Source organism: Lotus japonicus, chromosome 1 (genome assembly GCF_012489685.1).
Source record: "Lotus japonicus ecotype B-129 chromosome 1, LjGifu_v1.2".
In the NCBI taxonomy this organism is placed as follows: domain Eukaryota; kingdom Viridiplantae; phylum Streptophyta; class Magnoliopsida; order Fabales; family Fabaceae; genus Lotus; species Lotus japonicus.
Window position 1 is genome coordinate 65,845,715 of NC_080041.1, and position 24,872 is coordinate 65,870,586.

The 24,872-nt window shown below is 35.3% G+C and overlaps 1 protein-coding gene and 1 long non-coding RNA gene across 5 annotated transcripts; one reads left to right on the forward strand and one right to left on the reverse strand.

Annotated features, from left to right (window-relative positions):
* Positions 1 to 238: 238 nt before the first annotated feature.
* LOC130739726 (gibberellin 20 oxidase 2-like) lies at positions 239 to 3,561 on the forward strand. Its single transcript, XM_057592113.1, has 3 exons — positions 239 to 814; positions 1,879 to 2,200; positions 3,145 to 3,561. The coding sequence occupies exons 1-3, from the start codon at positions 345 to 347 to the stop codon at positions 3,412 to 3,414; spliced, it is 1,062 nt and encodes a 353-aa protein (XP_057448096.1). The 5' UTR covers positions 239 to 344; the 3' UTR covers positions 3,415 to 3,561.
* Positions 3,562 to 20,168: 16,607 nt separating this feature from the next.
* On the reverse strand, positions 20,169 to 23,659 carry LOC130739752 (uncharacterized). Of its 4 annotated transcripts, none has more exons than XR_009019950.1 (5): positions 22,946 to 23,659; positions 22,653 to 22,699; positions 21,716 to 22,520; positions 21,150 to 21,357; positions 20,169 to 20,693 (listed from the first exon to the last, which is right to left on the reverse strand). It is a non-coding gene; the product is annotated as an uncharacterized LOC130739752 (long non-coding RNA). The 4 variants fall into 4 exon arrangements; XR_009019954.1 differs by having other exon boundaries at positions 22,643 to 22,699; XR_009019949.1 differs by having other exon boundaries at positions 21,716 to 21,780; positions 22,396 to 22,699; positions 22,946 to 23,645.
* Between the last annotated feature and the right edge of the window lie 1,213 nt (positions 23,660 to 24,872).

Sequence of the window (24,872 nt, forward strand, 5' to 3'; positions counted from 1 at the left end):
ATATAAATTTGATACATTTTTCTTATCATATCTTGTCATTATCATGTGCAACTCAAACACAGGATATGATAAGAGTTTATCCTACTCTTATCCTATCCCGTTGCTATCTTGTTCACATATCATATCCTATCATATCCTATCATATCCTAAACCCAAAAAAGATAAGATTCCACTCAAAGATTTTCTTGTATATATAGCTAGATCTCTCTCTCAGCTCAATAAATACGTGCCTCAAACTAAATACCTTATCTTATGAGCTCTATCCATAGTCTATTCTGACTACATACTTAGCCATTCCTGTTTGTTGTTTGAGCGTTATTCCTTCCTCAGTTGATCAACTTGAGATGGATTCAGGTGTGTTTTCTGAACTACTCCATGTGCCACTGCCAACGAGTTTCATTTGGCCAAAGGAGTACATGGAGGACGCACACGAAGAGCTCCAAGTACCAATGGTGGACCTTAGTGGGTTTCTCAGAGGGGATCATGAAGCCACGCAACATGCTGCGATGCTCATAAACGGAGCTTGCTTGAATCATGGCTTCTTCCAAGTGATCAACCACGGAGTTGATCCGTGCCTCATTGGTGAAGCTTATGATCAGATGGACAAGTTCTTTAAGCTCCCCATTCACCAGAAAGTGAGCGTTTATAAAACACCTGGTTCCATGTGGGGATATTCCGGTGCGCACGCTGATCGCTTCTCCTCAAAATTGCCATGGAAGGAGACATTGTCTTTCCCCTACCATGAACACACTTCAGAGCATGTTGTCACGAACTACTTTAACTCAACCTTAGGGGAAGATTTTGAACAAGCTGGGTAAGACTAACAAATCCAATATTAATGCGCATGTGTACTTTAATTCTATTATTATGGCTAGAGTAATGATTGTTAAGCAACTACTTATTCAAAAAGCTTAAGCTACTAAATAATGGCTAAATGAATGGTTTTATATTATTCTAACACGTCCCCTCACGTAAGAGCCCTCATGTAAGAGATATGAATATATGACATGTGATATTATAGGATAATAAGAGAGATGTGAAAAGAAAATGAGTTCTTTTTTTATAAAACATTTAGCATCCAGTCACCGGTTAAGCCTTTTCATCTCTCCCGTGAATGTATTGTATGGGGATCAAACCCAGAAACATTTCCTGCACACTCTGTATATTAGTTAAAAACTTAAGAATATACAATTCAATCCACTTAAGTAAGGTTTTTTGAATTTTTTAGATGAAAAAAATCTTAATTCAAAGGAGTTAATCTCACTCTAATGCGAGTGTTTCTAATTCGAAGTAAAGTATAATGTATTAAAAAACTGGAGAACAATTATAAAAGAAAATATGCTTAAACAATGATGAATATCGTAACAATTAACAAAGGGCCCTTTATTAGGGTGTTCGGTTATTGGCGGCGGGTGTTTTTTGTAAGGTCTAATTTAAGGAAGGATTTTTTGTATCATGTAAAATGGGTAGGGAGTGTTTGCTTTATGATTTTTTAAAATTAAGATGAAATTTTTACTTTGTGAGATTGTTTCTCAAAGCTCTCAATTATTATGAATTTTTTTTCTTTCGAATAAACAATTAACAAAGGGTCCAAGTTTTTTTTTCTTTTTTTTTTTTTCAATTTGAGATATATGCATGGGGAGCAAATTTATTTTCTTTTCATCTGTCAAAAAAGGTTAAAATGATGCCTAAAATGAATGCAAACATATTCCCGCCAAGTCCTTTTTTTTTCATTCTATCTCATTCTACAGATTTGTTGGTCTTTTTAAATATGGCCTTTGGATTTCATCTGTAATTTTTTTTGTTATACTGGCTTGTCTTTTCATGGAAGTGAAAGACCGAGTTGTCAGATCTTCATCACTCTTCTGTATTCCACAGGGTGACATTCCAGAAATACTGCAAAGCTATGAAACATTTGGGAATGAAGCTGACAGAACTATTGGCAATAAGCTTAGGAGTGGATCGGTTGCATTACAAGGAGTTGTTTGAAGAAGGATGCAATATCATGAGATGCAACTATTACCCATCTTGCCAGCAACCGAGCCTTGCACTCGGAACCGGACCGCATTGTGACCCGACCGCCATAACCATACTTCACCAAGATCAAGTTGGAGGGCTTGATGTGTTTGCAGACAACAAATGGCAGACGGTTCGGCCTTATCCCAACGCCCTTGTCATTAACATTGGAGATACCTTCACGGTAGGCCCTCAATATTCCTATATATGACTCTTGTTTCTTTCTAACTTAGCTGTAGGGAGATTCCATATCATATACGTATCCACCCCTTCAAAATGCTGTGGAGCTACCCGTACATTACTTGTGATTTATTTATGGTTACGTGTTGTTTAGGGTAAATGTTAGGGTGGCATACCGGTACATTAAATAATTGCGATCTAGCTATAAGGATAGCAAATTCTTAGCAATTTTGTAGTTATTTTACTGTTCACAATTTTAATTACTATCTTATTTTCTAGTTACAAACTTTATTTCACATGGTCACACAAGTTTACACATTACTAACGGATGTAACGTACATCACGAAACAAATGGTGTACTCTAGACAACTCATTACTTAATTGTCTTTAATGAGCGTATATCTGTTTGGAAAACTACGGTAGTCAATTCTAGGATATGACTTTTCTGAAATTTCCATTTATGTCATCACTTTACAATGATTTAGTTTGCCTCCTACTATGTCAACACGTACTTTGTTCTTTATAGTAATTAGGTTTATTAAAAAAAAATCGAACAATAGAAATTCATTCAATAAAATAGCTAGGGAGAGTTAGAAAACAGTTTATATGTCCAAAACGTACGACACCTCTTTAACACAACTTTGTTTTGCTAGGGTGTTAACTAAGGCAATTGTTCCCGATAAGCGTGACATACATCACAACAAATTCACTTCGTTGCGTAGCCTATCAATAGGATTTAGACTATGAATGAATTCGAAGGTGAAAAAAAGTCACTTTCAGCTGTGATGTTCCTGAAATTGAATACCTTGCAGAACAGGAATGCATACATAATCACCTCCGTTTCATATGCCCACTTCTATCCAACTTGTTTATTGAAACATCCCATAATTTTTAGTTATTAACTTTAAAGATAAGTTACTAACTTAATTATCTTTTTGGGTTGTGCAGGCCTTATCGAATGGGAGATACAAGAGTTGCCTCCACAGGGCAGTAGTTAACCCGTATAAAGAGAGGAGATCCATGACATTCTTTGTATGCCCAAAAGATGATAAGGTAGTGAAAGCCCCCGAGGAGATTGTTCACAAAGATGGGAAGAAACAATATCCCAATTTTACATGGTCGGATTTGCTAGAATTCACACAAAAGCACTATAGAGCAGACGAGGCTACACTGCCAAACTTCACCAAATGGTTGATATCCTCCGAACCCCATGCCTAATGTTAACACTGAATGATTAATCACAATCAATTCTAATTTGTTACATTCCTTTTGGTGGCCATTTACTTAAATCTCCTTTACCTCTTTAGTTTGTATCAGTTTACATTTGTCTTTCAATAAGACTAGTTTATTGGTTTTAACTTTTAATTGAAACTATTGATTTACAATCAGTTTTATAAAGGTAGGACATGGCATTCATTTTAGGACTATCTCCCTATTCCTATACTGTGAGCATTGTTGTCGAGGACCTAGTATGTTTAAGTTATAAATACAGACTCTTGCCTGCAACTGTGTTGATTTTGAGGAGAATATTTAACATTTGATTACACCAGAAGTTTGTAGGAGTTTTTACTTTTAATACCGTTAGAATATAATATATAATCATTAATTTAGCCTTTACCCAACAGTTTAAGCTTTTGGGATAATTGGTTATTTGACATGGTATCAAAGCCTTTATGACTTAGCGGTCTAGAGTTCAATCATTGTTCCCCTTACTTTCTAATTAAAATGTGAAATTTATATAAGCACATGGTAGGTGGGTATGAACATTTATCCACGCTTCAAGCCCAAAGGGCTCTTGCGTGAGCGGGTGTGTTAGAACATAATATAAAATCATTCATTTAACCTTTAACCAACAACTTAAGCTTTTAGAATAATTGGCTATTGACAAATACAACCGTTTTTCCACAATGCAGCTTTGTCCCTTATTTTTCTAACAAATACTTATGTCTTTGAGGGAGTTCACATGGCCACAAGAATGGGAGTTGAATTGTGACTTTTAAACCTTTTTGTTGGTTGACAAATTTTAATCATTTTGAGTTATAAAAGTTTCTCCTTCAATCGATCCATTATAAGATGGTGTTGCGGATAGACGTTTGTGAACGAGACGATGAGAAAGAAAAAAAGATATGCCAACTCAGAATTTTATATTGGTTCACCCAACCAAAGGTTAAGTCAAATCCTTGGCCTGCGACCAAGATTTCCATTAAGTATTATAAAGGACTTCTCCTACAAGTATTATCAAGGACTTCTCTTACGAGTTTGGTTGTTAGGGACTCCTCCCTAAGTATTATTATACAAGCCTCTTCAGTCTTATGAGTGTTTTGTACAAGCCTCTCCAGGCTTAGTGAGTTTGGTTGCTAGGGACTCCTACTCAAGTATTCTTGTACAAGTCTCTCCACACTAAGTATTGGTTGCACCTACCACTTCAGGTAGTGGACTTTGGGACAAGACCCCTCCTAAAGTATTCTTTGTATCAACATCTTCAGGAAATTGAGTTTTGAACAGAAACTCCTCCATTTTCATAAACGATGAAGTGTGTGGTCAGTTATACTCTTGAGTACGGTGTCGTGGCCAAGATCGTGGTCCTCATCCCTAAAATCTTTAGCAGCTCTCTATTGTAGTCTATTGCTAGAGGTCGTTGTTACTATAAAGAAGGAATGTTTTAGCGTAAAAATTAGCGTCAACCCTGATGTTGACGCTAATTTTTACTCTTTAGCTAGCACTTGCCAAACCGACGTGAAGCATCAAATGAAAAATTAATTACACTTAAATGGGATACATACCTCGAGAAGTAACTAGTATATGAACACAAGGGAAATGGAATTGAAGAAAAGCCTCGTGTCACTGGGATACATACCTCAATGCCAAAATAATTCATCTCAAGTCACAACTAAAAAGTAAACAAAAGGGGTTGAAGAATCAACAAACCAAAAAGGAATTCCAAAATTAGCATTAAATAATTGACAAGTTTAGCATCGACTTGTAATAATCAAAGTCACTTATTTTGCTGCGCTTACGGTGGGTCCTTTTTAATTTTGGACCACGGTTGTAAAAACAATTTACTTTCAATTACAATAATACCATTTTTTTTCCAATTTCCTTTTTATGCCACTACTATCTCCAGATCCCAGATGGAGCTCCTCTGTCATCATCCTTGCAACACCATTGTAACACCATCACGTACAGGAAAGAGCACTGGCTTTTATTCTCAAATCTCGTTAGCATACATACAATTGACTCACTTAGCACACGTACAGAAAACGAATCGGAAAATGTAGGCCACGTGACTGGAAAGAGAAAATTATCACAATTATTTTTACTACAGTAACCGTAACATGAATACCTAAACAATATCCATATTAAATTATAACTGGGTCGTGCTTAACCCGCAAAATACACGATTGGATCTCTTATTTTTGTCTATGGAGGATTGAAATTTTGTAGTATGATGTGCGCAAATAAATTCCGACTGGAATCCCTCGATTGATTTTTCAAAATCATTGATCAAAGAAAGAGGAAAAACAGATCGAGAAATTAGGGTTCTATCAAACCCAAAACGCAAAACATCAAATTGTCACAAAACACTCAACGAAATCAGTCCAAATTTTCAGTATGTTAGTCGTATGGCATAGTGGATCAAAACCCCTCAATCAATTTCTAAAAACCTCATCCACCCACCATGGCACGACACCTTGCTGAGTCGCCGAGGAGAGCCATCGCAAAGACATCGTTGCTCCTCTCTCCCTCCACCGATCTCGTTTCTCCACTCTCTCCTTGACGGCGACACTTCTTCACCGGCACTGGGTTCAGATCTGGGTTTTTGGTGGAAAAGAGGTTGGGTCCTTGAGGTGGGGGATACAGTGGGTGAGGGTCTGAGGGAGGAGGAAGATTTGATGAAGTGATGATTTTCTGGGTAATTATTTTTGTGGGTAATTTGGTTGTTTGTTGAGTTCTTTTGATTTTTTGTTTCTATTATTGAATTCTTTCATTAAATGAGATTGTTTGTCCAATTTTATGAGTTTGTTCATGATGGTGAGGTGAAGAATATAAAGATGAATGAAGGAAGGGAGATTTAGTAAAGTAATATATACTTAATAAATATATTTATTTATTGTTAATTAATCTGAACCGTTAATATTAAAAAGTTTGTATCAAACGGTGAAAAATAAATTGGCCCACGGTGGTCCAGTTTCAAAACTGTCCCACCGTAGGCAAAACCCACTTATTTGACTAATACTAACCGAAGGAAAATAGTGTCAGTCACCGTATCACGCATGTAGTGTCGACGCCATGTCCCGTTAAAGTATTAGCTTCAAGTAGTTTAAAATGAATTTTGACATTGACGCTAATTAAGTTAGCTATAGTGTCGATATTTTCCTTGTTAGCTTGAGCTTATATCTGGCGCTAATTGGCGCTTTTCTTGTAGTGGTATGACCGACACAATGGAAATACCTTAGTGTTGGTTGTACTCACAAGTGTGCAGCGACTGCAAAGAGTCGGCTGAGCCGACACTAACGTAACGTCAGCCTCGTTGACTAACACTGCAACAGTAGCTTCGAGCTCTTTAACATTTGTCCTAACATTAACACTAATAAAGCCGATGCTAAATTAGTTGTGGCATAAGTTTTTACCTCATTAACATCAATCCACATTTGGGTGACGCTATTAAGCATTTGACATGTCATTTCAGGTAGCTTATAACTTATTTGACTAGTTTAAAGCTTATTTGACTACCTTAAAAGCTCTATAAAAGTGTTTGGTGAAGGAGCTTATTTCAGTAGCTTAAAGCTTTAAGCTATAAGCTATCTCAGGTAGCTGAAAGCTTAAAGCTTATAGCTTATTAAATATATTCTCATTTTTATCCTTATTATTTTATTAACATTCCACCTTTATCCTTATATGTTTTTTACTAAACCTATTTACTTATCGGTTATCACACTTGTCTCATATGCACACTGTTTCCGCAAATAAATAATTACTACTTTGGAATAAAATAAATAATTTTATATTAAAAATTACTAATTATTATCTTTAGATGGAGAAAAAAAATACTAATTATTTGTTTTATTCTATTTAATTTAATAAAAATATAGAAAATTAAATAAGTAAAAATTAATATGATATTTTTAAGATGATAAATAACTTGAGTGAAATTAAAATATTTATAGTAATTTTAATACTAACATATTATAAGTATTAATGTGAAAATAAAGTAATGTTAAATATAAAAAGAATTACATAAGTATGTCCTTTTATGTCATTTTATAATTTCAGCTTGTTCAATAGCTAGTTTTACCAAACACTTTTGTTTCAATTACGTAGCTTTTCAGCTTTCAGCTAGCTTATCAGGTTTCAGCTATCAGCTAGATTTTCAGCTATCAGCTAAGTTTTCAGCTTATCAGCTAGGCGTGCTAAACATAGCCTTAGTGTTTATCATCTCTCATACAATGTTACTAGATATAATACCCGTGCGTTACACGGATTTACTTACAATATTTTTATACAATAGATATAACACGTTGTACGAGTTTATTTACAACATTTTTAACATTGTCTAAAATGATTATCGCTTCAATTAATACATAAATATTAAAATATATTTATTATAAAATAAAAAATAATAATTGTGTTTAGAACCAAGAAAACTAAAATGAGATTATCAAAAAATAGTTAAAATCTTTTCTATTGGTCATGTATTTTAATACAAATGTAGGACGCTTTTACTTCTTAATGTATTTAATGAATTTTTTACGTTAATTAAATTAAAAAATAAAAATATTATGGCTAATATATTTTTTTAATTTTTTTAATGTATAAAAATATTTTTAAATCATTATATTAACTCATATTAAACTTCCTACCACAAACAAATATTTGTTAACTCTTTTTTGGTGATTACATGTATCCTCCTTCAGAGGAATCCTTCTTTATAGGCAATCCTGCTCGAGCCGAGAATTTTCACATATCGGTGAAGTTAACTCTTTCAGCGAAGCTTTTTCATCCACAAAACTCGAACTTGGGACATTGCTTAAGGGAAACCAAGCATCCACAAATATTTTTTAAAATCAATGTTTTATTAAGATATTTATTTATATAATTTATTTTTTAATATTTTTTATCATTAAATAACTAAAATTGTTTACATGTAAATTATGGGTGCTTTTATCAATGTAATTTTTTGGTCGATAAACATCAGTGTAACTTTTTTTTTATTAGAGTGTATGTTTCATTCTTTTTTGTTTCACACTTTTATATAACTAAAGTGTTATGTTCTGTTCTATCTTATACAACAAATACGAAAATTAGTTGGTAGTTGATTAACTTATTGCGTTGTAAATTTTGTTGATATGTTTTTATTTTAATGTATATAATACAACATGATTTTTTTTTCTTGATGTATTTGTAACAAACTTTCAAGCGAGCTTTACATTTTGTAGGTAGTTAAATAGCTAATGACTTAAACAATTTTATTCATTTTTAATATTTTAATTTAATGTATTTCATATGAAAGTTCGAAGTGACTTATATAATTTAGTAGGTAGTTGAATAGATTATGATTTAAGAAATTGTATTTAGTTTTTAATTTTATTATTAAAGGTATTAATACAAAAGAAATGCTTTACTATTTAATGCATTCAATGTAAAGGAGTGCCAAAAACTCAAGTCTCCTTTACATATATATAAATTCTCCAGGCATTTACTCATTCAAATATAGAAAAACATTTAATGAGCTTTCAAAAAGATCTCTAATCAAAGGTTTAGCATTTGTGAGATCAAAAGACTTTTCTTCTCATTATTTTTGAGATACATTGAGCCTGAAAAGGCTCGGTGTGCAAATGATATTTGTGAATTTTGAGTGTTAGATGTAAACCAGAGAAACAAAAAGTTAATACATTAAAAATACGTGTAGTAATGAATTAAAATATCATATAAATGTGATAATTTAGTAGAAGACCATTTGTTAACACCAAAATTTCCTAGTTTGGAAATTGATAATTAAGATATGGTGGACATGGATGCATGGTATATTTCAGTGTATTTTCTACTTTAATGCCAGATTATTATCCATTGCATATATTGGTCGAATTTTAGCTTACTGAGTCGAGATTATTGCAACATTTCCTTGGTCAAAATCATATACCAACTTGATTTCCAAGTCGAAATATGGCTTTGGTTTTGAGTTCCAAATTATATGTTGATGGCACCATTCTAATGCCAAAGTAATGCCATGTATATATATTTCTCGACCATAGGACTTCGACAAGGAGAAAATGCAAAAGTATTAAGTGGAAACTTTTGCTAGTATTTGACCAGTTTAATTTTAAACATGTTAATGGATGTGCACGAGATCAATTCAAAGGCACGTGGCAAATAGTAGTGGCAAATCTTAGTGGCAGTTTCTCAACAAGATGGAATCATGTATGGAGCGGTTACCATTTAGCATGGAGCAATGCAAGAGAGCTTCAGAGTTTCTTATCTCAACCGTAAAGCCTCAAGCAACAGTTAGTGGAAGATATTAGTGATATTAAGTGGAAGTTACAAGTTGGCTATTGACGTGGAGTAGTGGAAAATGTGGCTGCAAGCTATTATATTTGTACTTATGTCAAGTGTATGGCTCTAGTATAGGGAGTTATTTTCTAAGATGTAATCTCTACCGTAGGATCTAGTGGCAGTTTCATTTCAAGTTCTATAAGTAGCAAATCTGATTGTAAAATTAAGCAGACTCACACAATTACTCAAAACTCTCAATGGATGCCTCCAAGTCTCATGTGACATATGGCTACAAAGAGACTAAGAGTGTGCTGTGATTCTCACCTTTAATTTTCAATGCAATTTCATTTCCTTTGCCATTTCGATTTCCTTTTACTTTTTGTTCCTCTTTTTCCTTTCAATCCTCTACTCTTTTTTCCTTTTTGTTCATATCGTTCTTCACAAAAACCCAGCCTTGACATTTAAAACGTCTTCACTAAAGAACCCAGAAAGGACTCCGAATCCGGTCCTTAAATTGCTTTTGGATTCTATTTGTTTACCAAAAATCACCGTAAACAAATTGGCACACCTGGTGGGACCATTTTAGTGAAAACTAAGTTTTAAAGTGTCATTTGTATTTGGTCCTGAATCTGTATTCAATATTTAATTCCACATATTTGTTTTGAGAATTCAAGACCAAATTGTCAAAGACCATCGTGACTTCATTTTTGGTTTGTGCACTAACGTGATTCAAGTTTATGCCAAAGATTGAATCTTTGAATTATTGAACGTCAATTCACAGGTGCTCTTGTTTGTGTTTGAGAATTTTCTCAAATGTCTAATATCAGTCCAAGATATAATGCCTCTTATGCTGGCAATTATGGTCAATCTTCTTCAATGATTAACCAAGTTGAATCATCTTTTCCTCATCTAGAAATTGGTTCAAGCCAAAGAGATATTCAAAATCCACAACATGGAATGTCGTTTGAATTTATGGCTGGTCTTGGTGGTCCTCAGATGATTTTTTCGGATCCTTTAATGGCAACTATTTCTCCTAGAAGCCAAGCTTTGGCATTTGGGCATGAAGGAATTCAAAATGGTCAAGAACATACCCAGTTCAACACATTGGGAATGACCATGCCTTTGATTCAAAGTGGTTCATTGAATTTATTTCCATCAAATTCAACCACTGATATTGATTTACAATCAATTAGGCAACAAATTGATGAAAGTAGGTACAATATGGTGAACGTGTTGACACAACAAATGTCAACTATGCTTAATCCTGTCATTCAAAATACTCAACACTTGACTCGGCAATTGTGTCGAATTGCTGATGTTCTTGGAGCACCGCCTTTGAACCAAACGTTCAAGCAAGTTCCTGATTATGGTCAAAGTGTGCCTCTAAATTTTACTTAACATGAAGTTCAGAATTTTAGTCAAAATGAGCCTCAAAATTTGACTCAAGATCAGAATTTTGGTATAAATGAAGTTCTAAATGGACAAGAAAATTCAGTCCAAAATCAGCCACAGAATTTTGATCAGAATTTAGACAACAATGTCTTAGTTAATCAAAATCAAAATGATTATGGGGGGCCACAAAATGTGGCCAATGCTGTCGAAGAAGTTTTAAATCATCATGGTTTCAATGTTGGATATACCAATCGTCCAAATTTCACGTCTCCGTTTTCTGAAGTAGTTCTTCAAGCAGAATTTCCAAGGGGAGGAAAGGTTCCAAAAGTTACTAAATTTTCAGGAGACACAGGTGAATCAACTGTTGAGCATATTGCAAGGTACCAACTTGAAATTTGTGATCTTGCTAACAATGAACTGTTGAAAATGAAACATTTTCCAAGTTCCTTGACGAAGAATGCTTTCACATGGTTTACTACTCTACCTCCTAATTCGATCCATAATTGGAATGAATTGGAGATGGTTTTTCATGAGCAATTCTTTAGAGGAGAAACCAAAGTGTCATTACTGGACTTGGCTAATGTTGAGAGGCAACCGAATGAGCCAATAGATGACTACTTAATTCGATTTAGGCATATGGAAACTAGATGTTCTACTCATGTGCCTGAATTCGAATTAGTAAAAATGGCTATTGGGGGCCTAGACTATTCGATTAAAAAGAATTTGGTTAATGATGAGTTCATAGATATGACTCAATTGGCTCATAAGGTTAGAAGAATAGAGAAACTAAGGCTTGAGAAATACAAGCCTGAAGAAGTTTTCCAAGGAGAAGAAAGTTCTTGCATAAGAGCCACTCAAAATCCTGAAATTGGTCAAGATGAGATTGATCAATCTGATGAGGATAGTGGTAGTGATGAAAATGAGGTGAATATGGCTGAATTTAAGCCAAAGTCTCCCTATACTTATGAAGGTGAGAGTAAGAGAAAATTTCCAGCAAACTCCTTTGAAGGATTGAAGACTACAAGTGACTATCAGAAGGTTATGGTGAAAACGAGCCAGAATTTGCCAAGGACCTCAAAACCAAAAGGGATTGGCTGAAGCATGAGCACCTTGATTTGAATTTCGGCCTATGTGGCCGAAAATGAAATTAAATGGTTTCTAAAGCCATAGAAGAGATGGTTTTCGAAGCCATGAAAAAAAAAAAAAAAAAAAAATTGTGTTGACAGATCACTTAACCATTGGGTCGAAAACTATTGAGATCAAAGATTGGTCAGATTACATGCTAAATTATCAAGACAGTAGACCAAATGATGGTCGAAAAATGGTTGTTTTTGGACCAAGCACGCCCGTCGAATTTTGCACCAGTGATGTCTGAAGGATTAGTTATCTCGACCAAGAGTTTTGTGAGTTTGATCTCCTGATTGAGTATGTGCATGAATGATATATATTGCCAATTCATCTTTGAGAGGTTTGGATACGTTAATGTTTATTTTTGGCAATAGATCACTCACATGGTCATGTAAAGGCCTCACCATGGATTGAATTTGGTTTTAAAATAAAATGGCCAGACAGTCTTGGTCAATTTTGGTGATTTTACTCAAAATGTTATTCCTCTCACTTCCTTCGAGAAACAACATTTTGGGGGGCCTTTGTTAACACCAAAATTTCCTAGTTTGGAAATTGATAATTAAGATATGGTGGACATGGATGCATGGTATATTTCAGTGTATTTTCTACTTTAATGCCAGATTATTATCCATTGCATATATTGGTCGAATTTTAGCTTACTGAGTCGAGATTATTGCAACATTTCCTTGGTCAAAATCATATACCAACTTGATTTCCAAGTCGAAATATGGCTTTGGTTTTGAGTTCCAAATTATATGTTGATGGCACCATTCTAATGCCAAAGTAATGCCATGTATATATATTTCTCGACCATAGGACTTCGACAAGGAGAAAATGCAAAAGTATTAAGTGGAAACTTTTGCTAGTATTTGACCAGTTTAATTTTAAACATGTTAATGGATGTGCACGAGATCAATTCAAAGGCACGTGGCAGATAGTAGTGGCAAATCTTAGTGGCAGTTTCTCAACATGATGGAATCATGTATGGAGCGGTTACCATTTAGCATGGAGCAATGCAAGAGAGCTTCAAAGTTTCTTATCTCAACCGTAAAGCCTCAAGCAACAGTTAGTGGAAGATATTAGTGATATTAAGTGGAAGTTACAAGTTGGCTATTGAAGTGGAGTAGTGGAAAATGTGGCTGCAAGCTATTATATTTGTACTTATGTCAAGTGTATGGCTCTAGTATAGGGAGTTATTTTCTAAGATGTAATCTCTACCGTAGGATCTAGTGGCAGTTTCATTTCAAGTTCTATAAGTAGCAAATCTGATTGTAAAATTAAGCAGACTCACACAATTACTCAAAACTCTCAATGGATGCCTCCAAGTCTCATGTGACATATGGCTACAAAGAGACTAAGAGTGTGCTGTGATTCTCACCTTTAATTTTCAATGCAATTTCATTTCCTTTGCCATTTCGATTTCCTTTTACTTTTTGTTCCTCTTTTTCCTTTCAATCCTCTACTCTTTTTTCCTTTTTGTTCATATCGTTCTTCACAAAAACCCAGCCTTGACATTTAAAACGTCTTCACTAAAGAACCCAGAAAGGACTCCGAATCCGGTCCTTAAATTGCTTTTGGATTCTATTTGTTTACCAAAAATCACCGTAAACACCATTCATAGATAATATCAACAGGATAAGTAGAGATTTCTGCTGGTCCATTTTTACAACCAGTAGGGCATAGACAAGGGAAGTGTGCTCCCAAATAATAATGCAACTAATATCTTTTTCTGTACAATATAATTATTGAACATAGCTGCATATGCAATGTGGACCACGGAAGATAGAAGCATTTAGTATTTCCCTTGGCAAATATATAGAGGGGCCTAGAGTCGAAGGACGGAGGGAGTCCCCCACCACATACACCATTTCTAAGCAAAGTCAATACCATATTGTATCATCAGTCCCAAAAAACATGGTTCTTCGTCTCTATCATCCTTATGATTTAATCAACAACTAGACTGTGTTTATTTGTCCTTAGTAGTGCCCTTATCCTCAGGACTATTTTGTCGTTCAACGGGTGTTCATGTGACCCCGCTTATCTTTGGCGTCTATAGTTACATACTTGTCTTCTAATGCACCAATTTCCATTTACAGAAAATTGAGGTAAAAGTGTTGAGAAGTTTTATATTTACTATGTATATGGTTAAAATAATTCTTATAAATGGGAAGACAATCTTTATACTCAAGTATTAGAGTCAGCCATAACACCGACGCTAGCCCGCTAGCATTGGAAACAATGACGCAAAATCGACGCAAGGGTTTAAAAGAAAAAGAATTTTTTTAAGTGTTAGCGTAGCCGAAACAAACTTGCATCGGTTAAGTACAATTTAGGGTCTAGCAAAGCAGGCGCTAAATTCTCTCGCCATTATAGCATCCAAGAGCTGACAATGCATCGGTTAAGTACAATTTAGGGTCTAGCAAAGCAGGCGCTAAATTCTCTGGCCATTATAGCATCCAAGAGCTGACAAATAGCAGCGACATAAAACCGACTTGAGATTCACCGTCTATCTTTGCATGGGCTATGTCAGACACTAAGGTCGGCATTTTTACGACAAAATTCGTGGGCGGGAAATGTTGTGTTGGCTCATAGATTTCTCCGCCCACACTTGATTATAAGTCTCTTTCTTTCTTCACATTAACCTGAACACCACTTTCAAACTTCCTTTGCCTCTCTCCCTTATCCATCGATCGGCCTCCCTTTGTCTTTAGTGTTGTTTCCTTGCTCCACCACATCTCCCTCCTTCTCCACTGTGACGCCCGGGGCCGACGAGGGCGGGGAGTGATCGCCGGTGCAGTGAGGCACGGACAAGGAGCGGCTCCTGGAAGGCTTCTAGGCGGAGGGGCTCATGAATGAACCGATTTCACACCTGAACAAGAGGTATTCCGAGACTGTATAGGGATGGACTATACAGTTGAGGAGGGCATAAAAGATTTGATTGGTACTACTCATGACAACAAGTTGCAACTTCTTTTTGGGAGCCCAATTCATAAGAACTCCATGGTTAAGTGTGCTAGCCTTGGAGCAATATTATGATGGGTGACCTCCTGGGAAGTTTTCCCGGGAAGCGTGCGAGTGAGGACAAAGCGCGCTAAAAAGACTCGTGTTGTTACCATGAGGCCAGTCGTCAGATCGGGATGTTACAAATGGTATCAGAGCCGACCTCTCCCAGTACGGTGTGGTTCGGGGACGAACCAAGCGGAAGTTGGTGGGCCTGTGACGCCCGGGGCCGACGAGGGCGGGGAGTGATCGCCGATGCAGTGAGGCACGGATAAGGAGCGGCTCCTGGCAGGCTTCTAGGCGGAGGGGCACACGAATGAACCGATCTCACACCTGAACAAGAGGTATTCCGAGACTGTATAGGGATGGACTATACAGTTGAGGAGGGCATAAAAGATTTGATTGGTACTACTCATGACAACAAGTTGCAACTTCTTTTCGGGAGCCCAACTCATAAGAACTCCATGGTTAAGTGTGCTAGCCTTGGAGCAATATTATGATGGGTGACCTCCTGGGAAGTTTTCCCGGGAAGCGTGCGAGTGAGGACAAAGCGCGCTGAAAAGACTCGTGTTGTTACCGTGAGGCCAGTCATTAGATCGGGATGTTACATCCACCGCTTCACGCTCCTCACCCTAATTCCTCTACCGCCCTTCGCCCCTTACGCTCGTCGCCGCCTGTGCTCCTTACCACTAGGCCCTCGCCATCCTCTGCCTTCCTTCATTCTCCTCCAGCGCTATGAGTTGCCATACTCCCTCCACCTATGCCATGTGACCCTCTCCCTCAACTCCTCCTTTATCCTCTGCCGCCCTCACTCTCTTTGTCTCTCTCACCCACTAGATCTGCCTCCACCTCTGTCACCATCACCTTATCCCTCATCCTCTGCCACCCTCACTCTCTCTTTTTCCTCAGTTACCAGATTCGCCACCCAATTTTAGTTTCACACCTCGGCCCCGTTGTCACTATTACGAGCTGTATCTCCACTTATGCTCTACTTTGTCGTGAGCAGCATTGATTTTGGTGTCTTGTGTTTAGTCTCCATTTCTTCTAACTTATTGTGCCTAGAACATCTATCGGCTGAAAGTTTGATCTCTAAACCCTTTTATTTTGTGAGCCTGGGTTCTTTCTACTCAACTTTTGATTTCCAAACCCATTTAACAAGGTTATTCTATGAAAAAGTTATAAGAGCGTCTCCAATGCTAGTTCTTAGTTCTTAGCACTATTCATGTGGGCTCGTACTGCCACATGTGCTTAAGCAGCACTTTGCAGATTTTGCTCCAACCATGAGTTCTTAGTTCTTAATTATTAGCACTATCCATCCGGTCCCACAATATCATTATATTAATATTTTTTATTTCCATATAATTTTGATTTAAATTTAAATGTTAATTCTATACTTAAATTAAATGAATGAGAGAGAAAAAATTAATTTTTTATGCTAAGAACTCATAAAATAAAACTTCTTATATAAGAATTTAGTTCTTATTTTTAAAAACTAAGAACTCCACGTCATTCCCTCCAATGATTAAGAACTCAGTTCTTAGTTCTGTCAAATTTAATTAGTCAAATTGGTTTCTCAAAAGATACATCTTTTTTGAATTAGGATCTCCGGAGCAATAGCTCCCTCGTGCACAATTATATATCATTGATTTTTGTAATCAATGACTAGAAATTATATACATAAGAAATTATTATTAAATTAAAGAGCTTAGGTGATTTATTGACCGTAGAGAAAACATAAAATCTGAATTGATATTTTTCGTATGAGATCTTGCATTGGTATGAAGTTCTCTTGGTTTTTTTTTTTGGTCAAAAGTTCTCTTGGTTTATTATCTATTGTGTTAACCGGGCAGGCCCAATGACGTTGACCATGCTGAAAGGGGCTCAATTGCTCATCAGTGAGATATTAGGATGCTACTAACCAGATTGAACTAGGAGAAAATACATTCAGTTTTTGAAAAAATTATGAATTCCGGATCAGGCTTATCATTTGGGTTATTTATGTGAAATGCAATTTGAAAGTTATGTTGTTTGAATTGTTTCTACAAAATATGAGAAGATATGACGCCTAATGAGTTCACATCATAAATGTGTAAGGAACGAGACAAGCAAGACAATTATTATTCGAGAACTTTTTAATTACTTTTTGTTATGAACTAGGATTTTATCCCGTTTCCGTGCGATGCACGGACGAGCAGTTCTTCAATTTTTATCATATTTATTCAATCAATTTATTTAATTTCATCTATTTAAATCACATACCAATTATTGTAACCTTTACTAATCACAACACAAAATATGGCTTAACCGAAACATAAACATCAACGACTAATTATAAACATTTATTTTTATTACAAAAGTTGTATTTTTATTTATGTTTGTCAAAATAACTTGAACACAATTACAATATTAAAATTTATGTTATAAATATACGAATCCTCAAAGTGAAAATGATGAAAATCTCTTCACAACAGTGTATGATCAACAATATACATATATTCATAAAGAAATTTCAGTGTCAAATACACATAAAAAAACACAGAAAGTACTAATTTTCTTATTGTTCAAACTAACTCAAGCAATTGACCTACTTACCCAAGAAAATTTCCCCACGCTAATCATGTAAACAAATGATGATCAAGTGAAAAAATTATTTTAATATACTTCCAAATATGATTACCTCTGAGGGCAGTTGAGGGTGGGTACATGAAAATCATGATTACTGTTACTTTTGTACTACTAATTAATGCAATATATTTACTGATAAGTCAAATAAGCAAATATCTTACCTTGATGCACAAAGAAGAAGAGATTAGAAAATAAAATCTTTCAAATACCTACTTGTCGATAGAAGATATACAAAGAGATAGAGCTGAACGCCTCTTCTCCATGTTCAGCAATTAGCAGCAACAACGACGCTGACGCGAAGCCTAACTGCTGCACAAAGTGGGACAAACACAAGTTTGTCCATTATTAAACAGGAAACAAAACAAAGCTCAGATCAGAAACAACGGAAGACTGAATAGAGAAGGAGGGAAAGTGAATCCAAACTAAAAGGAAAAGAATAAGAAAATTAATTTTATTATGATAAATTCACGTCTCTGGGAAAAAAAAAACAAAGATCATAAACTTGCCCTAACATTTAACAAAAAAATTAAATTTCCTCATTCAACAAAAAATATTGGGCCGCCCAGAGTTTCAGAAAATTAATTGGCCCACGGAGCTAATTTCTAGTTAACCAAAAAAATTAACATACTTACCCAAAAAAAAAAGAAAAATAACATAAGTTTCATAAAAAAACTCTACACAATTAGGACAAATGAAAAAAAATCATGCCCCACTCAATCCACATGAAATAAGTGAACCATCACAACACTCAAGTAAAACAACTATCTTACTTTTTTTTCCAGAAATATCCTAATTATCAAATAATGTTAATACATAATTCATCCACAAACTTCGAACTTTGTACCATTCACACTTAACCCTTCTGATCCCCTACGTCAAATTTGTCCTATCACTTCGGCTAACATTCGAAGAAAACCCTAACTTTCACTTCATATTGAATTCCAAAGCTAAATAATATCAACTCTAAAATACTATGACATATAATAAGAAATATATTACAATCTTCAAAGTGAATAAAAAATATACTCTTAATAGATCTATTTGTAACATTGTTTCATCCACAAGCTTCGAACCATGTACCATTCACACTAAACCCTTTCGATCCCCTACGTCAAATTAGTCCTACCACTTCGGCTAACATTCGAAGAAAAAATTAACTTTCACTTCATATTAAATTACACAGCTAAATAATATCAATTCTAAAATACCCTGACATGTAGAAAATACCATGACCAAAAGTATGTAAAAACATACATATAAAAATTAAAAATTAGTAGATGAGCAAATGTCAATTAAACTTTTAACTTTCTCATAAGCGTGTCCTAAATTGATCTCTCCAATTACAAATTACTTTAGTCTTTAGCATTGAGTTCTGATCTTTGTCCAAGGACACTTGTCTCTAGTAGTATGATACAAAATAGGTAATTTAAGAGTTCTATAATTCTAAATCAATATGCAAAGTGTGAGACTGTTTCACTTCATTCACATAAATCATCCAGCCAAAGAAAATTTTCAATATTTCTTACTAATAATCTTCTAATCGCATGGTTTCAGTTTGCCATGTGACAGAGAAATGAGAGATGAGGTTACATAGAAGAGGAAAAACAATTTGAAATTCAAATGTCTAGGTATAAGGATTGCCCAAAAGAAAGTTGTACAGGGAAAAGAAAACTTAGAGAAAAAAGAGAAGGACATTAAACACCTAAGGAGTGAAAAAAAAAAATGATGGGAAAGGGGCACATAGCCTAGAGAGTAAAATGATTTTCCAAATGATGAAATGAGGCAGGTCCATTTAAAGGATCAGTGATTATGCTTACGCTTAGCATCTCTCCTTTAAGACCAAGACACGGAGTCATCAACTCTTCTGTTTAGCTTGACATGATTTATGCCTGGCCCGTTGCCGGTGTAGGGATATAAAAGATAATTACTTTTACTTCGATCTTTGATCAAAGCTTGCTATGAAGATACATATTTCCCCAACCTACTGGAACCACAAGGCTACACTAAACAAAACAATACTCAACAAACTTGCAAACATCCTGCACATTATGAGACAAAGATGAAGATACTATAGATACCAACATCATAATGAACCAAGTCATGTGATATATGACATAACATTGCATGGACTTAGATTAATATATGATACATGACAAAATGCTATATGATACATGACCACAAGTCCACAACATTGTATGCACTCTTACACTTGTATATATAAATCAGACACCTTTAGGCAAATAACTGCAGGGATTACCAATTTAGCATCTATTAAAATTTAAAACACATATGTTGGCCAAATAAGAATAACAACAAACTAAAATTCCAAGTTTGACTATGATTGGAAAATTTCAGAGTCACCAAATATAACTTAAGAGAGTGTACAAATGAGACTATAAGTTCAATGTGATTGTGAACATCTAACAACCTCCGATTTTCTACTTCACATAAAAGCTCTTAAAAGTTAAAAAAATCTTTTTTTCACACAATTGTAAAATCACTTTCTTTTAATCTTAAACAATAAGAATTTCAGTGACCACCATACTGTAACTTGGGAACACTGGTTAATTTTATTTTGGTTACTATTACAACATCTGGAAACGCACATAACATACCATCCAGTCTAGTATACATGAGATGCACTCCCTCTCACTAAACAAAAACCCCTAATCAATACATTACTAATGATGCTGCAGTTGAAATACAATTACTTGATGCTGGAAAGAGTGATGCATAGGCCTTAAGATACTGGAGACAGGGTTTTTGTCCATGCCCCCTGTAACTGGCCTACAGTACAAAGGAAAGGTTTTTGCCACTGAACCTTCACAACTTTTAGTGACTTGTGGTTGTGCCCTTTTCTTCTGTGAAAGGGAAAAAGAAAAGTGATTCATTTAAATATCAGCCTTAAAAAATGCACAAGCTGTCATGTTTAAGCTGCAAGGCATGCCAATTGTTTAATACTAAACAAATCACATTATGAATATGGGAAACCATATTAATTAATCATGGATAGCAGCACAAAGAAACCAAACGCATTCCACTACATTAGATGACAACGTATACAATGAAAACAATTGATAATCTACTAACATAACCATCACAATCTCTTGTAGCAAGCATACCATATCTGCAAAAAGGGAGAAAAAAAAATTGACACAATAACCATGATCTTATAATCCTTTAGTGTTGATACATCCATTCTTTTTCAGCATACTTCCACTATTTATTTTCTATATCACATATCCATGCTGATCCACTAATATGTCTGAAAGGAACTTCCACAACTATTTTTGAAAAGGAAAAAAAAGGTACAATACCGAGATATAGTTCCCTGCATGAGGCTAAATCGATCCCAAAAGAAGGGAATGCACTGAGGAAGGAAAGTCTGCAGTTGTTTCAGAGCCAGCAAGTAGGCCATCATGTGGTATGGTGATTGGAATGAAGGATAATTGATTTGGGTGGAGATGAAAGCTCCAATTTGGGTATAATTTTTCTAGGCATCAGAAATGAAACCTTATATGCAGCCTGCAAAGACATAGCAAGCAAATAGGCCTAAGATTTTATACTTCAATGACTTTGAGCTGGTTACTACTCTAAGTTCTTACCTTCAAGAGAAGGAATCTAACACCAAATTTGATCATGGTTTTCACAAGAAACTAATAGATGGATAAAATAATAAATTTAACAACAAATTTAATTAACACCGATTGAAATGTATACTTTCATGATCACCCATAATTTTGAACCAAACATTAATAAATAATTTAAAGATTGAAGTAGCAGCAGGTACACTTATAACATGTTGGTTGCATGGTAATCAATTTCTTCTACAGGAATAGGATTTCAGTTTGCTTCAAACATTCAAAAGGCACAGGGTCATTACCTTGAAGATCAACACTTGAGATGGCAATTATGATCTTGCCACATTGTGCTCACTAAAACTGCCAACTGCATCAAACATAGCAACCAAAGTTTCAAAACCAGAAATGCAATCAAAATTAACTATATTTGAAATCGATAAGTTGTATAGACAAGACAAAGTTGCAAGCCTACATAGCATCAACCATGCTTAATGATGACTACATAGCATATTATTGAAACCATGGGGCTATAAAGCCAATATTCAACATTAAATCCTTATCAACAATTGGTAACCATTTTAGTCATTAGAAACCAACGACCACACACTACCAGACACACTGAGGTGAGATTAAAGCACATTTGTTAGGAACAACTCAACACTGTACCCAGTGACTCCATATATACGTTTTGGAAATAGCCATTGCAATGTAACCACATTCCTATACTTCCAAGTCAAATGGATCACAAACAAAATGCACTAAAAAGAATGCTTCGAAAAAAAGAACATTGAAATGTAGTTGGTTCACGGATTAAAAGTCATGATTAGAAAATAGATCATTAAAATGCAGTTTTCTTTTAATAAGCCAAAGATTTGTTAAAATGAAGTATAAAGGGAACTTGAACCTAATACAAACATAGAGAAGCACAAAAGAAGAGAACAAATATGAGTTACAAAGAAATCATTAAAATTTCCCAACAAACCCCTTGTGCGTATAGATTATCCTTATAGGCCCAACTCCATGAGTCACTGATCTCATATGAATCCACCTTCTTCCTGCTATATTACTCAAGTACCTCCCATCTTGATTATTTGGCAGCAACAGCACCTACATTCAACATACCAGGAAGTGATACCGATCAAGTAATACATGGTGGGGCAAATTGAAAGCTAACATATAATGCCAACCCAGCTGCCCAGGAAGGAGAAACATTAATGGGATAATATTACATGGTGCAACCTCCTATCTTATCTGCGGGGCCTCAAAGCTCAAATAAACATAGCAATCTGGTGAAACAACAGAATAAAAAATCACTCCAAATTAAAAGAAATCAAATAAAGAAAACACACACACAGACTCATGAATGAAACAACAGAAGAATGAAGAGATTAACCATGGGTTGGCCCAGAACAGTGCATGAACACACTCCAAAACCAAAGGAGTATTTATAGGAGTGGAAATGAAAGAAGTCCATTACTCTATAACCAGTAGGACATCAATTGAATATTAGTGGGTTAACTATTTGTACTAACCTGATGTGATCCGACGATGACAAGGCAGAAATCAATGACGAAAGAGTCCATCATCTTCTCTGTTTCTTCTTATCCACACCTGACAACACTCCTTCTCAATCCATCATCATCTTCCCTCTTCCTTCCAATATCGGGAACTATTATGCAAGGATGATGATCTATCAAGTCATCTTAGCTTCCTCACCTAACCATTCACAATGAAAACTTGGTCCTTTTCTCTTCTCCTTCTGATTGTGATTCTGACCTAACAATATCCATGGTGACGAAAATTCCGTACTTTCCATCATCATCTCTTCTCATTCTTCTTGCTTTCTCCATCAAATTCCAACCTAACTCTATATAGGGTGACGAAAATCAACCAAGAAATTGATAATTTCATCAACAACTCTTGTACTCCTCCATCCTCATGTGCACACGTCGGCTGTCAGAAGTGAAAGGGAGAAGAAAGGGAAACCTTACACGGTGACCAGAGACCATCGCAAAAGCTCTTCTCGTACAACACCTCCTTCTTCGACAAGATCGTTCAGGTCAGAGGCAGAGTAAACGTGAAAGAAAACACTGCTGACCTCTCTTTGTGTCAGCCCAATGCTGTAGAAAAAAGATGAACGACCAAGATTGATTGAAGGCAAAGTGGGACAAAAAAAAATTGAAATGAACGGCCATGATGAAGAGTTCTCTTATGAATAGTGATCTTTCAGACTCTCTATTCAAGTTTAGTAGATATGATGACCATTGGGTCAAGCCCATGTACTCTATACTTAATCTATTGTCTAATGTAGTAAATATAGAGGAGGTTGCATCAAGCAAACTATTCTCATTCATACTACTCTGATTATTCTCTCTTCTTTTGCTCTCTTCTCTCTTTACTTGCTTCTCCTATCTTTGCTTATATTAGTTCTTCCCTTTATTTCTAATACTTTATCACCACGAAGCTCTTTATTTTGTGGTATCACCCATCGGTTTTGATCCATTTTTGTTTTCTTTACTTAATGTGTGTTTGGTTGTGCGTTTCAAACGTGGATCCGAGGCTCAAAATCATCCACCCAACATCATCCATGACAAGCCTTTTCTTGCTTTTGATCTCCACCGTTTCTCTATGTGTGCGGCTATTCCCCCTAGCTGTATGTGTGTTTCAATAACTTAGGTTTAAATTAGGTTACAGTGTTAGTAGTGTTGGGCTTAGTGGCCCAAACGTGCTTGTTGCCTCGTTAATCTTAATAATATATAAAGCTCATCCACCAAAGTGGACCACATTGCTACATGATTTCCAAATGTTTGCATTCTATTGGTTGTTACTATTGAATTTCCACATGGCTTATTCTGATTGGTCCACATTGTTTAATTTTCATTGGTCGAAATTAATGAGTCCATAAATCAATAAATAAATTAATAAATCAAAAAATTATAAAAGTTAATAAATCATTCACCTTTCAAACATGACATTCAAATTTTGAATCAAAATTTGAAAAAACATTAATTTACGAAGTACGTGTGGAAAATTGATTCAAAATTGGTTCATCTTATTTTGGGAATATAAGTTTCTTTTTGGTATACATTAATGACTTTAATTTAGTCCATATTGATGAAAAAAAAATTGAAAAATATCAAATAATTAAATTAATGAATCAATAATATATGCTTTCTCTCTCTTCCTAATAAATAAAAATAACATTATTGTTCTCTTTCTTACTTCTACGCCGTTTCAATTTTTTTTTTCATTCCTCTTCTTCATCTTCTTCGGAAGAAGGGCTTTTCTTCCTTTTCTGCACTGCCTTCCTGCAAATCCTTCGACCTTCCCATTCCTTCCTTCTCTTCTCCATGTCATTTTTCTTTCTTTCTTTCACCTCGCATCACTACTGCTTGATCGGAGTTGTCGTTTGATTTGCTCTGTCACGCGAGAGCCATCGCCATCGATTGTTCGTCCCAA